Below are 14,087 nucleotides of genomic sequence, written 5' to 3' on the forward strand. Positions count from 1 at the left end.
ACTTAACTGCAGTTTTAATCAGGCATTGGCAGGAAGAAAATACATGACTGAGGTTGGAATGGTGGAGGCCAACAGAAAGGATTAAGTGAACTTTGTCTTCACATTTTCTGCTTATCTGTGTGCAAAATGTGAAGAGAGGAAAAATAGAGCTGCAGTGTTAATACAGTACTGTAGTGCTGTATGTGCTAAAAATGATTTTAACGGGAGACACAACGCATTGTAATAATGACACAATAGAGAATTTGTTGAAACATAAATAATTTATTTACCACTAGAGTGCCGCAGTATACCTGCTGTACAATATAGCGGGTCACAATCACATCATTAAAAACAACAAATACACATTAAAAACAACAACAACAACAAAAAAAGGTGTGTAGAAATTGTTTTTTCCTGCTAGTCAGGATGTCCACTGGCACCAATTGCCCAATTGGGCTGGTCATCGACACTCCTCGTTTGATGAAGAGTGGAGAGTGTTTAACTAATTAAAAAGTATAAAAGGAAGAACTTCCCCCCCCAAGGTACTAAGAATAAAAATAAAATGGCATCAGTGCAATTTGTTTTAAAAGTTAATGACAAACAGAAATTGTGGACCGTAAGTGTCAGTGATAACATTACTGTAATCTCAATCAAAGTGGCCTCAACTTCTAGAAAATAACATTTATCAATCGGTCAAATCATAATAATTGTCATCACCTGCCAAAAGACAACACCAAAAAAACAAAACAATTCCTAACCACTGTGGACTAAACGTGACATCAGTATTCACCCCAATGTGTAGAAAATGTCATCACTTATGTTTATTTGTTCCGCAAATGACGGCTGACGGTTCGACTCTTTGTGATCGGGCCCACAAGCAAAACAATCAAAATTACACACACACACCCCCCCAAAAAAAAAAAAATCAAAAATATTTACCCACAATATATTCAAAATGCTTCCTTAACAGAGTTCCTTAAAAACGTAATCCCAGGAATTTTTGAGTTTTATCATTATTATTTATTTATTATAAGGGAGGGGAGGAAATACTTATCAATAGTGTCCCTTTTCAGTTGCTGGTTGAAAAATAATATGTTATGTGGCAGTCACAGACATTTAGGTTGCAAAGGGCTGGACAACCTTGACTAAATTGTGTTAAAGTTTCCATGTTTTGTTAGGGAGGAACTTGGGAATAGAATTGTTATCTTTCCTTGAGGTTAAAGGATAATCGATGCAAATGAAATGGACATTTTCTCATATCAAGATTAGATATTGTTAAAGAAGTAAGTAAAAAAAAAAAAAACACTAGCATGAAAATTTCCTCAATGATGACTAGATTCAAAGTATGAAAATGCAAATTCTGTCAAGTTGCGAAGAAATATTCTGCCACAAGACATTGTTCCCCTACAATTGTATGATAAGGTTCCCCATTAATATCTAATATGCAAATATACGATTTATTCCTTCTGTTTGATTTCTGTAAATGTTCACGTACTCCCAAGGAAAGTTTTTATATTTAATCCTGGAATTTGCAACTCTATTTCTTCCAAGTCAAATTGACGTACAAGTGGACATGAGTAAGCAATGTTGTTGTTTTTTACAGAAAATATGAGTTCAGCAAAAAAAGAAAAAAAAAACACACTTACATTTCTTGGAAAAGACCTGTATGTTAAATGAATGCCAGGTTACATGATGTGGAATTGTGAATGTTAAGAATTTCAGTAGCTTCTTCCATTTTTCCGCATTTAACAAATGCTGCAGCATTGCTCATGTCAAATGTTGACATGCATCATAACAACTGCTTTAATGCCCATGTTATCAACATGCTCACTACAGTAAGTGGTCTGAAATATTTGCTGTAAAAAAAAAAAGAAGTCTCTTCCTCCGTCATGAGGAAGCTACAGCAACTCGATGTCATTAGCCTTTTCGTAAGATGCACTCGACCTGCAAAGGTCTCGGGCCTGTCAGAAAATAAACAATATCAAAAATGCTCTTTTTGCTTTGTAATACAAAACAATGATACAGAATAGCCATCAATTTGCTGCGAAAATCATATCGCAGCGTTGGCAAACAATTTACGACAGAAATATTTATCTTATAGAGTCAGCTGTTTGGCAAAAAACAAAAAAACAGGGTTTGGAAATCAAGCTGTACTTCTGGAAACACAAGTAGAAGTTGCTTGCACTTTCGCCAGATAAGCCAACAGCAGTTATTTCCAAAACGACCAACATTTTACAACAAAAATAATCTTTAATAGAGCACCTGAAAGATACAAAAGTTTGAAGAGGTTAAATTAACTGTCCACTTCTCAAATATAATCAAAGTTTGTTGAAGCACGAACATCTTAAATAGCAAAAACAATGAATACATTAGAAATACAAAGGATACAAAACAAAGACAAAATGCAAATGAGGATGCGATGTGAATGAATAAAGGAGAGCGCAAAAGATGGATTGAGGGTGGATCTGTGTCATTTTCAGAACGCATTTCACATATAGACACGTATCACATCAACTTCCAGTGTTTGCCTTATTCTGTCTCATGTGACAAGTGCGTGAGGTGATTCATGTTGACTGGGCCTTCTTTAGAAGGCGAATGGGGGGAAAAGAAAAAAGAAAAAAAGATGTGTGCTCATGGCAGTGTCACTAATGTGACAAGGTCATCGAGGGCAAACAGGAAGGGGTTGGGGCGGGGGGGGTGCTGTGGCACACAAAATTTAACAATTCCACTTATTTTGTCAAAAAAATATTATTTATTAATTATGAACATATCTTTGTTCATCTATCTATGCCAATGACGTATAGTGGCAGGGAAAATAATTAAATGCTCTTCCATTAGACGGCAGAAGGTACAATAAAAATTTCCACCTGTTGTCATTCATATACAGAATAATGTGTATGTCAGCTTTGCGTTTCGGAGTAAATTGAGACCATGGGTTCTATTTTTGTGTCGGGCAAAATGTTCAAAGCTTTTTTTTTGTTTGGTATTTTCCTAGAGTAGTGTAGGTAGAAATGGGCGTTTGTGCCGTTGTGGGAGGGAATGCAGCCGACTTCCGGCAAATCGAAGCGGCTCCCCCGGGCACGAAAATAAAGATGCAGCTGTTTTTGATGTCTCAGTAAATAGGGCCTTAAATGATCATTTCAGTATTCATACCTGTTGCGAAATTGTGTTTCGTGAGATTTTTCCAATGTAAAACTTGTGCTTTGACCCATTGAAGGTCGGGTGTCATCTTAAGATACATGATGGCTCATGTAGCGACAAGTCAGCAGTCATTTCTAACTGTTCTGTTTTGTCAATCAGGCAAAACTGAACCTACGAACACAACTGTATAATACAGCAATTCTGCTGAGGGGTACTTTTTTAAAATTTGGAGGTAAAATGAGGCGAGTCAAAACCGGATCTCACTAAAACTGGATCTCCATTAATTTTATGGTGTTTTCTAAAAGACAGTGGTAATTAATCATAATTGTATGGCAAACACACCGCACATTACGACAGTGTATTAGGGCTGCATATATATATATATATATATATATATATATATATATATATTTTTTTTTTATATTTTTTCTTTTTTTTCTTTTGAGGGGAGTAATATTCCGAGAAAAAACTTTTTTACGAGAAATAAACTCACAAATTTGTGACATTATGAAGTGGCAAATTTGCAAGAAAAAAACCTCACAAATTCACAAGAAATAAACCCGCAGATTTGCAAGAAAAAAAACTCTGAAACTTGTGAGAAATACTCGTTGCATACTCGGATGTTTGTGCTAATACTTTTCAGTCGAGTTATCAAATAAGGAGATAGTAATTGCTTTAGCAGAGATTAACCGTATCATATAAAGCATTCATACTTTGAAGCGTTGGCTACAAGTCGCTAAATTAGTGGTGTTTCCATCCACCCATTTTTATTCAAATTTTCAAGAAATGCGAAAATAATACTGAATGGAAACGCTAGAAATTAAAAAAAAGGGCACAAAATTCACAAAAAAGTTTTTACGCTTGGAGGGGGTGGATTTTGAAGCGTATCGAAAAAGGAAAATGCTAATTTTGGCTATGCGAATAAACGCTAACAAGGCTGGATACACGTGGCACGTTTTGACCGGATATTACGTCACACGTACGTTTGTAGTCACAAAGCAATGGCGGACAATAAAGTAAGGTATGTTTGGGGGGGACGACAAAACAGAAATCTTTTTGGAATTAATTAAAGAAGCGAAAATCCCACGCCAAAGTTGCTTCCTGTTCTTCTTCTTTTTCTTTTAAATTATTGGTGGATCACTTCTCTATGGTCTATGGTGTATACCGCCACCTACAGGTATACTGAGGTACCACTCAAAATTTGCGAAAGAAGAACAGATGGAAACGGGTAAAAGTTTTGAGCATTTTCAGTAAATTTTCTTTAAAAAAAAATCAAAACAATTGGATGGAAACCTGACTAATGATATGTTGAAGCTGCTGTTCTCAGTCATTCACTTTCATTTACCTAAAGTCTGCTAGCTTCAGGCTTCTGTACGGTACGGAAGAAATGGCCCTAGTGTGTCAGCTGATAGGGGGTCACAAAGTGTTGTCGCTGTAGCTGCCACATGTGTAACGTGTAAAGTTTAAGAAGAAATCCGTCTCCATCCTACCTTTTCATTTTAGAAAGAGTGTTCCATTAACAACCAATGAATCTTCATATACTGTATATATATATAGCTCTGGTTGTTTTTTTGTTTTTTTTGTCTCGAAAATTTTTGAGTTTTTATCTCGGAATATTCCACACCCTCTAATAAAAAATATTTATACGTTGCCCTAATATGCCGTTGTACCACACATTGCCTTTGTCTTGTATGAATATGTCAGTCATTTCACGGTTGTCAATGTCATTAAAAAAAAAAAAAAAAAAGAAATACTACGGATTTCATTTTCTTCTAGCCTTTCGTTTAGCTGCATGGGAACAATACCTCGGCCTATCTCTGTCAGCACCAAAAATAACTGCCCTGTTACCCTTCCAGGAGAAAGAGGCTCGATTTGAAATGGCAGCTTGAATCTTGACATCTGATAGCCGAAACGGGGCCGATGCTTGGCAAGGCGAGCAGGGCACCGCAAACTGGAAGCGCACTTCGACTTGAACTAATGTTCATCATCAAAATATTTACCCACGAGCCAGATTTGCTGTCTGTTAAACAGCATGGAAGAAAAACAAACAAAAACGAAGCACGTGGCATCAAAGTCTTCATGGAATCACGGTCTGCGTCGTGTAGTTGTAAGAGCGTTGCGGTGCCATTTTGGAATGAGGTTTATTTGTTCAGTACCTCTAATCTTGAACACATGACACCGGCCCGTGTGAGTGAAAATAGAAGAGATAGCATGGTTGCGATTGGCGTGTGTGCGCGTTATTGTGCGAAGGAAGGCGGGCGTGGCCTGTGCTGGCTTTCGTTTCTAGCTGCACTTGCAAGACTTGACCTTCATATTGGAGAGCTGTTCTATTTTCGGCGTCTTGCCGATATAGTAGAGGATGGTGAGGGGCTCCAGGTCCTGGGACACGCAACAGGGTGACGCTGACGCATCGGGGTTAATGGCGTTGTAAAGGCCTAACACCTGCAAACATAATCAAACCGGTGACTTTATTGTGAACAGTTCCCTATTCACAGTTGATGTTTTTTTTTTTGTCGTACCTTCGCATGCTGTGTGTCAGCACTCCATAGATAAGGACAAGCTCCAGCACAAAAGTTGGCCTCATAGCCCTTCGGCTCATGAATCCATCTCCAGCCGAGGTCCTTCTTGAAGTCAATGTAGAGGGTCCTTAAGCAGCAGTTGTCTTGAACATTTCTACAATGCAGAAAGGGAGAAGATGAGGTGTCATTTTGACAGTTTTATTATTCTTATATGTGATATTGAAGGCCTTTTTCTATCACACACATTTACTGTACCAAGGTGTACAAAGCTGTACAATATGTTGCATGCGCCACCATTACAACATTCTGATGAGTATTACGTTTGTGTTATGAGAATAAAGCAGCAAAATCCACCCATTTTCATCCATCTCAGGGGGCGGCCATTTTGCCACTTACTGTTGACAGAAAATGACAACATAGTTGCTCAGGGCTCAGGTAACGACCAATCACTGCTCAGCTTCAGAAAACAGGTGAGCCGTGATTGGTCATTATTTAAGCCCTAAGCAATGACAGCACGTGGCAAAATGGCCGCCCCGAGAAGGATAAAAGCGGGTTGATTCGGCTGCTTACATTCCACAAACCCAATATTAATCAGAATGCTTAGTTTAGATTATTGGTGCTCTATAGAACATATTTGTCATGGTTTGGTTTGGGTTTCGTTTTTTAAATTTTTACTTTTGTCATGGTCAGGTTTAGTTTGGGTTTTGTTTGATTTTGTCCTCATGTTTCTTTAAGTGAGTAAGTCATGATCTGCGTTATGTTCTTTTTTCCTAGTGTGTCTCGTCAAGCATTGTCCTGCCCACTTGTGTTTGTCTGCCCCTCCTCATGTGTCTACCAATCAGTGCCCTCAGCCAATTGTGTCTCAGGTGTCTCTCGTTATGTCATCAGTGTGTGTGTATATAGTCTCTCGTCTCCCCTCTGTGTTGATTCATTGCTGTTCCTGCTGAGTCCTGAGCCAAAAAAAGCAAGTATATAAATTCCAAGGTACAGGTGAGTACGACGGCGTATTAGGGCCACGAATAAATAAATAAATAAATATATATATATATTTTTTTGTATTTTATTTATTTTTTATTTTTTTAGAGGGCGGGGGCAATATTCAGAGAAAAAAACTCACAAATTTGCCACTATTAAGTGGCATATTTGCGACTTTATAATGTGGCAGATTTAGCTATAGTCCATTGTGAGCATTCGTTGGTGGTTAATGGGACACTTTATAAAATGAATAGGCAGGATGGAGACGATTCATTCTTAATTTAAACTTTACTCGACATACACGTCAGCTAGAACGACAACACTTCATGATCGCCTATCAGCTGACTAAACACTAACCAATCAGAATCTGGCATACTTTAGGTAAATGCAAGTGAACGACGGAGAGCAGCAGATTCGACATATCAACTTAGCTACTTGTACAAAGAAATCCAACCCATCACCAATACAATACAAACCATTAGAAAGTCAACTTTTGTCAAAACAGCAAGTTCCGTGTGTACCTGGAGCAGTAAGCTGCATCCAGGGCTCTCTTAGTCCGATGTGTTTTGTGGTGAAACGGCGACTCCAATCGGTACGAGGGCAGCAGCATGATTAGAAGGTGTGGCGCTCGAGTATTGTGGCGCAGCCTCCTGAACACTTTTAGATCACCGCCGCTGATGAAGCTGTCATCGATACCTAGAACACAAACACAGAAGCAATTGATCTCAGAGGGATGCAACTGATTAGAATGTAACCGTACCCGTCAACGAGATTCAATCGTAACCTAACATTGTTTATGAAGCTTTCAGATCAAATAACCTGCAAACCGTGCCTCCAGCTCCTCACTCTTGTTGGGAATAATGTAGTTATTTGACGGAACAAAAGTACAGCAAGGACAATGTAGGCTGAGCTTGAATCCACTGTTTCTATCTGAAAAGAGACAAATGTTACATCAAGTTGATTTCGCAGTGCTTAAATAATATCCAGTACTAAATGGGTGTTGGATTGCACTCACCTCTGTGGTTCATCCATTCGCTCACTGCCTCCGTCACATCAAAGGTCAGCCACTCGCCCTCTGTTTGCGTTCGTACCACTCGGCTGTCAATGTAGCGTTGGGTTGGAGATGTCAGGTCTTTGTGTGCTAAAATCTGACCACAGTAGGAGACATTCAATCCAAGGCAGAAGATATGAAATAATTGGAAAATTGTCTAATTGTCTTATTGATACACAGCGTTAAAATTTCAGGGTTAATTTTTTAGGAGTCGATTTTAACTTATCTTTTGAATAATGTGTAATGTGTAGTGTGGCAGCACCACTGAGTTAGGATTCGGGTGACAGGGGATCAAATCCCAGTGAGGGTGAACTTCTAAGGCAGGGGTGTTCAAACTTTTTCCTTTGGGGGCCGCATACAGAAAAATCGAATGATGCAAGGGCCACTTTGATATTGTCCGATTTTATTAAACACACTTAAACCAAGCAATCAAGCAGTTATGTATTCGTTATTTTAGCAATGATTTTGTTGTTGTTCTTTTAGTTAATTTTAACACCTGTTAAAGATAAGGCGAAAAGTTTGGGAATTTTCATGATTTTGGGGTGGCCCATGACCCTGCAACCTGCTTAAGTAGATCCACCCCTGCCCTAGATTTAAGAGTAATTGCCTATGGTAATAACATGACAATTTTTAAAGCAGTTTTGGCTTAAGGATCTTTGTCAATCATTATATGGTCACATATTAGACCTTGAAAGACGGTCGAAAGTGGAAGAAATACATTTTGCTTCTAAAAATGCAATATCTTAATTTATAAGAAATAAGAAAAGGAAAATGTTCTTGCTCTTAGCTGTAAATAGTTTATTCACATATCTAGAAAAGCTCTCAAAGTCTAATGTATGATTAGTAGTAGTACTTTGTCAACACCCGCAATCAATGTCAAAAATGATTTTTCATATACGCTGAGGGCCACGAGATAATGGACAGCGGGCTGCAAATGGCCCCGGGGCCACCGTTTGGACACCCCTGTTCTAAGGCGTCAAACTAACACTAACCGAGAGGAAAAATAAATTGTTTCTGAGAAGAGTTACCTGTCTACTCTGGCAGAGAGTTAAACCTGATCTCTCTCCCAGTGTTAAATATTTAACTCTTTTTAAAGTATTGATTTATCCCTCACTCTGTCTCAATGGTCAACATCTCATACCCAGTCTATTAAGATAGGAAGCCAAAGCTTTAATTGAGCTCTGCCTAGCCTCCTCTCTCTTTGATTGATTGTCGAGGAGCAAGAGCGGACCCCAAAACCAGATGGCAGACAGGCCTCTATTATTACTCAGCTGTCCTCTCCTTCAGAACCGTATGTTTATTTTGGCTCATCTAAAAATTAATGTGTAAAACACAACTCCTGTAGCTTCAACTCAGATTTCTTTTTTTTAGTTGGGACTGCTATGTTAGTAGTTATACATTTTTATTGAAGTTTTTTTTTTTTTTTAACTCAATGATTCCCCCCAGGTTTATATGATTAATAGGGGTGTCAAAATTAGTGCGTTAATTTAAAGTTCCTTAAACGCCACTAAATTTTTTTAACGCGCGATTAATGACCGCCCCTTACTTGGAAAGCCTGTACTCAGGGGAAGTCCAGTCGCAATGCAGCAGACACATCCTCGTCAAAATTTAGCAGTAATAAATGTAATAGTGCATATATTTGTGGAGACAATTTTTAAAATGTGCAGAATTTACTTCATGTTGAAGATTAGATATCTATTTTTAATGTATGAAAGGTGCTATGTAAATAAAGTTTGATTTGATTTGAGAATGTGAAAAAAAATGCACTAAGCTGTCACCAGGTGTCTTACAAATGCAATTATGCCATCTAGTGGCAGAAAAATGGCCTCAACACAAATCAATGTCACACTTACTTACAGTACAGTACATCTTTTTAGTTGTAACTCAATTTTATGAGTTATTATGAAATTACTTTAATACTTCTATTAAAGATTTTTTTTTATGTTAACAAAAGTATATTTTATTGTACATTTAGAACAGATATAAAATTTGCGATTAATCGTGAGTTAACTATCGGAGTCATGCGGTTAATTACGATGTAAAATTTTAAAATTTGTAAAGAAAATGTAAAGAAAAAAAACACCCTTGGTCTACCCAACATGGCATAGATTCCAAACAGGCTAAACAAGCCAGTGAGTCAAATATAATCTCAAATACAAACTAAACAGTAGTTGGCAAATTCCAGCATTTTAATATCTATCTATAGATCTTAGAAACAACCTCGACATATTGTATTTATTACGGCAAAATATTTAAAAGCAATTCAGGAGCTCGTATATTTTCAAACGCGTCTCGATTACATGTTGTGTTTAGTTATGTATACAGACAAGAGTAAGTGTGTATGTGTGTGTACAAGATATATGTGTGTAAGGTGGATGTTATCAAGTCTCCCTCGTCGTACCGGCCTGTCCCTTCCTCCCTCACACATTTACAGGCGTGAGAGTCTCCCTGTTTGGAGCTGTGTTTAGCCCAGCTGTCATCCCCTTGTCTGGATGTAAACATAGCATGGAAACCGGCTGCTGCACACTGGCTGACCGACAGCCAGCTCCGGGTGGCTGCAAAACCAAATCACTCATCTAAATTCTCTACTGTGTTGGAAACCATTCTTTAATCAAGTAGTGTCCCCCTTAACTCATTCGCTGCCATTGATGGCTATAGACGACAATAATTCATTTGAACTAATTCTATTTTCTATTGAACATTTTTTCCACTTTTGTTAACAACAGTATGAAAACCTATTAAAAAAATATTTTTATTGTACATTTAGAACAGATAAAAAATTTATGAATAATCGTGAGTTAACTATTGAAGTCATGCGATTAATTACAATTAACTAATTCACTGCCATTGACGGCTATTGACGTAAAAAATTCATTTGAACTATTTCTATTAGTTAAAATTTTTCCACTTTTGTTAACAAGAGTATGAAAATCTATAAAAAAATGTTTTTATTGTACATTTAGAACAGATAAAAAATTTATGAATAATCGTGAGTTAACTATTGAAGTCATACGATTAATTACAATTAACTCATTCACTGCCCTTGACGGCGATTGACGTCAAAAATTCATTTGAACTATTTCTATTAATTTTTTTTTGCACTTTTGTTAACAAGAGTATGAAAACCTAGATTTTTTTTTTTGTACATTTAGAACAGATAAAAAATATATGAACAATCGTGAGTTAACAATTGAAGTCATGCTATTAATTACAATTAAAAAATGTAATCGCCTGACGCGATTTTAAAAAAAGAAAGAAAAGATTATTAAAAATGAGGAGCGTTGAGATTACATTTTTTAATCATAATTAATTGCATGACTTCACGATTAATCATAAATTTGATATCTGTTCTAAATGTACAATAAAAAAAATTCTAGGTTTTCATACTCTTGTTAACAAAAAAGAAGAAAAAAATGTTAACGTCTATAACCGTCAATGGCAGTGAATGAGTTAAGCACTGCGGGGGAAAAAAGGAATTGAACTGGTGAAAATGAGGCTAGATAAAGGGAATTTTAAATTGGTAAACCAGGTCAGGCCATTTTCTTACTTGGAACTCCATCAGCAATCTCAGCAAAATAATGTTCGAGACCTTGTTAGCTGTATTACCTGGTATAGCTCTATGCGTTGCTCAGATACTCTTGCAGTAGGATTTTGAAGGCGAAAGATTCTCAGCTCAGCTTTCACCAGGTTGGAGGCGTTCTTCTCCATGGAGGACACATCAAACATTAGCCGTCGGAAGTAAGGGTTGAAGAAAGTGGGAGAAATGACATCTGAAACACAGGAAAGAGACAGATTCAGCAAAGTGGTCGACAGGCGGAAATCAGGAAGTTGGTGATAATAAAAGTTTATAATAGAATTCATTTGCTGACTTCATATTTTCAGCAGTCATATCCTATGACGAATCCATACTCGAAAAAGCACACGTGGGCTTTGTTTTGAAACAAGAAAAAAGTATTCATCTCGGAGAAGCAAAAGAAGGCGACTGAATGTTACTGTTTTTCTGTTTTGTTCCAGATGTTAGATGTTTAAATATCTGTTTACGAGGAACTTTTTCGAAGAATCTTCTGTGGTAAAAGTTATAATATTTCATGGCAGGGGATGCAATTTTTGTACGTGGGTAAATACTTTTGGCCTCCCCCTATTTTGGTGTGAACATAGCATAAAGTGCTTCTAAATTGTTCCAGTGTGCTTGTGTAGCGTAATCCATTTCCAACTATATCTATTATTTATTTATCCCACGGAGTTCTACCCACCGGCTCCGTTCTCTGTGTATCTGAGTCACGTCCGTGTTTTTGTTATCTGCTATTTTGCACATCATTTAAAAAAAAAAAAAAAAAAAAAAAAAAAAAAAAAACGTTCTGGATGCGCAGCGACCTTTATGTCAGGGAGTTCCGGCAAGAAATTCTAGCCACTTTCACCACTGGTATTAGTGTGACACAAACAAGATTATCACAGGACATGACCAACTCTATTCTTATCTCAAGCATGCCCAAGATAACCTTGGCAATATTTACGTTAACTTCTAAGTTCCCCTAGAAGATCAGTCTTGCCAAATATGTCAGTTCTCATGTAGAGAACCCCAGCAGCAGAAGATTTTCACAAAATCACAGGAACCATGCACAGTAGCAGTCCCACAACCCCCCACAAACACACTTGCATGTACTAAGGTTAGACAGATGTTTCCACATGAGCAGGGAGACACGTGTTAGCCTGGAAATCCAGACTCTTTGCCGGAGAGTGAGTCTGGTCAATCGCCCTATCAGTCGCATTTCTGAGGCGGGGCAAACCTGAGCTAACAGACAGACGTGATGTCAGAAAAGTGACTCGTTGAAGTTTTTGGGTTAAACGGAGTAAAAATCCAACATACTGTAGCTACGAGCCGAAGAAAGACAGAAGTGAATGACTCATGTCATTGTTGCGGGAAAAACATGAAGATTCATGGTGTCACGAGTCACTGTTTTGATATTCTCACGAAGACGACGTCACGCAAATAGACCAATGTGATTGGCCGGTCTGTTTTCAGCCGGTGCCGAATCGCTGTCTATGGACGCCTGTCCAGACCCATTTTCCTTTTCAAGAAAGTGGGTGTGGCTTGCCAGGCTAGACACGTGTAGCACTGACATCCATACACTATGTGCAGTCACCATACACGTTTACATTTCTCATTAGTAATTACATTTCGGGAAGGTAATTTATTATCAATCATTAAAGGGGAAGTCAACCCCAATTTTTTCATTTTTTATTTTTTTATTGATAATAATATGTTCTATGCAGCTCCACTAGTCTAAACATGGTATTCCGGTAGCCTGGCAAGCCACATCCACTTTATTGAAAAAGAAAGTGAGTCTGGACATGCGTCCATAGACAGCAATTTGGCATCGGCCAAAAACAGTCCGACCAATATAATTTGTCTATTTGTGTGACGTTGTTTCTATACAGCGGCGAGCTTACTGATTCATCTTCAAGTTTTTCCCGCAACAACGACATAAGTCATTCACTACTGTCTCTCTTTGGCTAGTAGCCATTTTGGATTTTTACTCCGTCTCCGCAAAAAAGAAAAGAAAAAAGAAAGACTTCCAACGAGTTGCTTTTTTGACGTCACGTCCGCTCTTCGCTCATTGGTTCATTCCACTGTCCGTTAGCATTGATGTCATCTTCAGTCGGCAGCAAGTGACAAAATGGCTGCCCCATGAGATGGATGAAATTGTCTGGATTTTGCTTCATAACTTATTTCACAAATGTGATATTAATCAGAATGTCATGTTTACATTAGTGCGGTCACATATAACATATTATTGCCAAGAAATGTTTAAGGTTGACTTTCACTTTAAGGTTATTTATGTGCAAATTATTATAAATAACTCCAAAGGTTAAGAAAATGGATGGATGGATAGCTGGCTGGATGGATGGATGGATTTTAAATAAGTCACAAAGCCAGGAAAGTTGTAATACCGTGTGGTATTATGAGGCGATTTCACACGTACGAGTAAATGTGGTGAAGCATGGCTCGGTCCAGCACAGTGTGAGTATAGACCAACGGGAGACACAGGCGGTGATTGATGGTACGGTTGAACTGGCCCAGTGTGAGTGCACCCTAACTCTCCTTTTAGTTTGTGCACAATACACAAAATGAATTGGACAAATTGCGTGCTTGCTGCAAAATCCATATCACATTATGTATTAAATCATTTTAATTTGTCATACATTTGTCTTGGATCCCAACAATCCAATGAGAATCATTACTATTCAAGTGGAATTGAAGTTTCCATTTGGAAGACTGCAGGGCAAACATATAGCAACAGAAGGATTTACTGTGTCAGATTTACTGATTCAGCTTCGGAGTGTTTGTCCAGCCAAGTCTTGGGTTTCTTACAGACACCTGTGAAATATCTCTGCTGCCAGAGTGTCCATCGCTCTATCCT

At 37.9% G+C, this 14,087-nt stretch overlaps 1 protein-coding gene across 1 annotated transcript in view; it reads right to left on the bottom strand.

Moving 5' to 3' along the window:
• Window positions 1–262: 262 nt before the first annotated feature.
• tgfb2 (transforming growth factor, beta 2) overlaps window positions 263–14,087 on the bottom strand; it is a 38,134-nt gene continuing 24,309 nt past the window's right edge. Inside the window, exons 2-7 of the mRNA XM_077576350.1 lie at window positions 11,272–11,435; window positions 7,630–7,762; window positions 7,434–7,544; window positions 7,136–7,310; window positions 5,640–5,793; window positions 263–5,562 (exon numbers count right to left, since the gene is read on the bottom strand). Coding sequence (XP_077432476.1) covers window positions 5,404–5,562; window positions 5,640–5,793; window positions 7,136–7,310; window positions 7,434–7,544; window positions 7,630–7,762; window positions 11,272–11,435 — 896 coding nt within the window. The 3' untranslated portion in view covers window positions 263–5,403. The remainder of the gene's footprint in view (window positions 5,563–5,639; window positions 5,794–7,135; window positions 7,311–7,433; window positions 7,545–7,629; window positions 7,763–11,271; window positions 11,436–14,087) is intronic.

This window comes from Vanacampus margaritifer, chromosome 9 (assembly GCF_051991255.1).
Source record: "Vanacampus margaritifer isolate UIUO_Vmar chromosome 9, RoL_Vmar_1.0, whole genome shotgun sequence".
Classification (NCBI taxonomy): Eukaryota; Metazoa; Chordata; class Actinopteri; order Syngnathiformes; family Syngnathidae; genus Vanacampus; species Vanacampus margaritifer.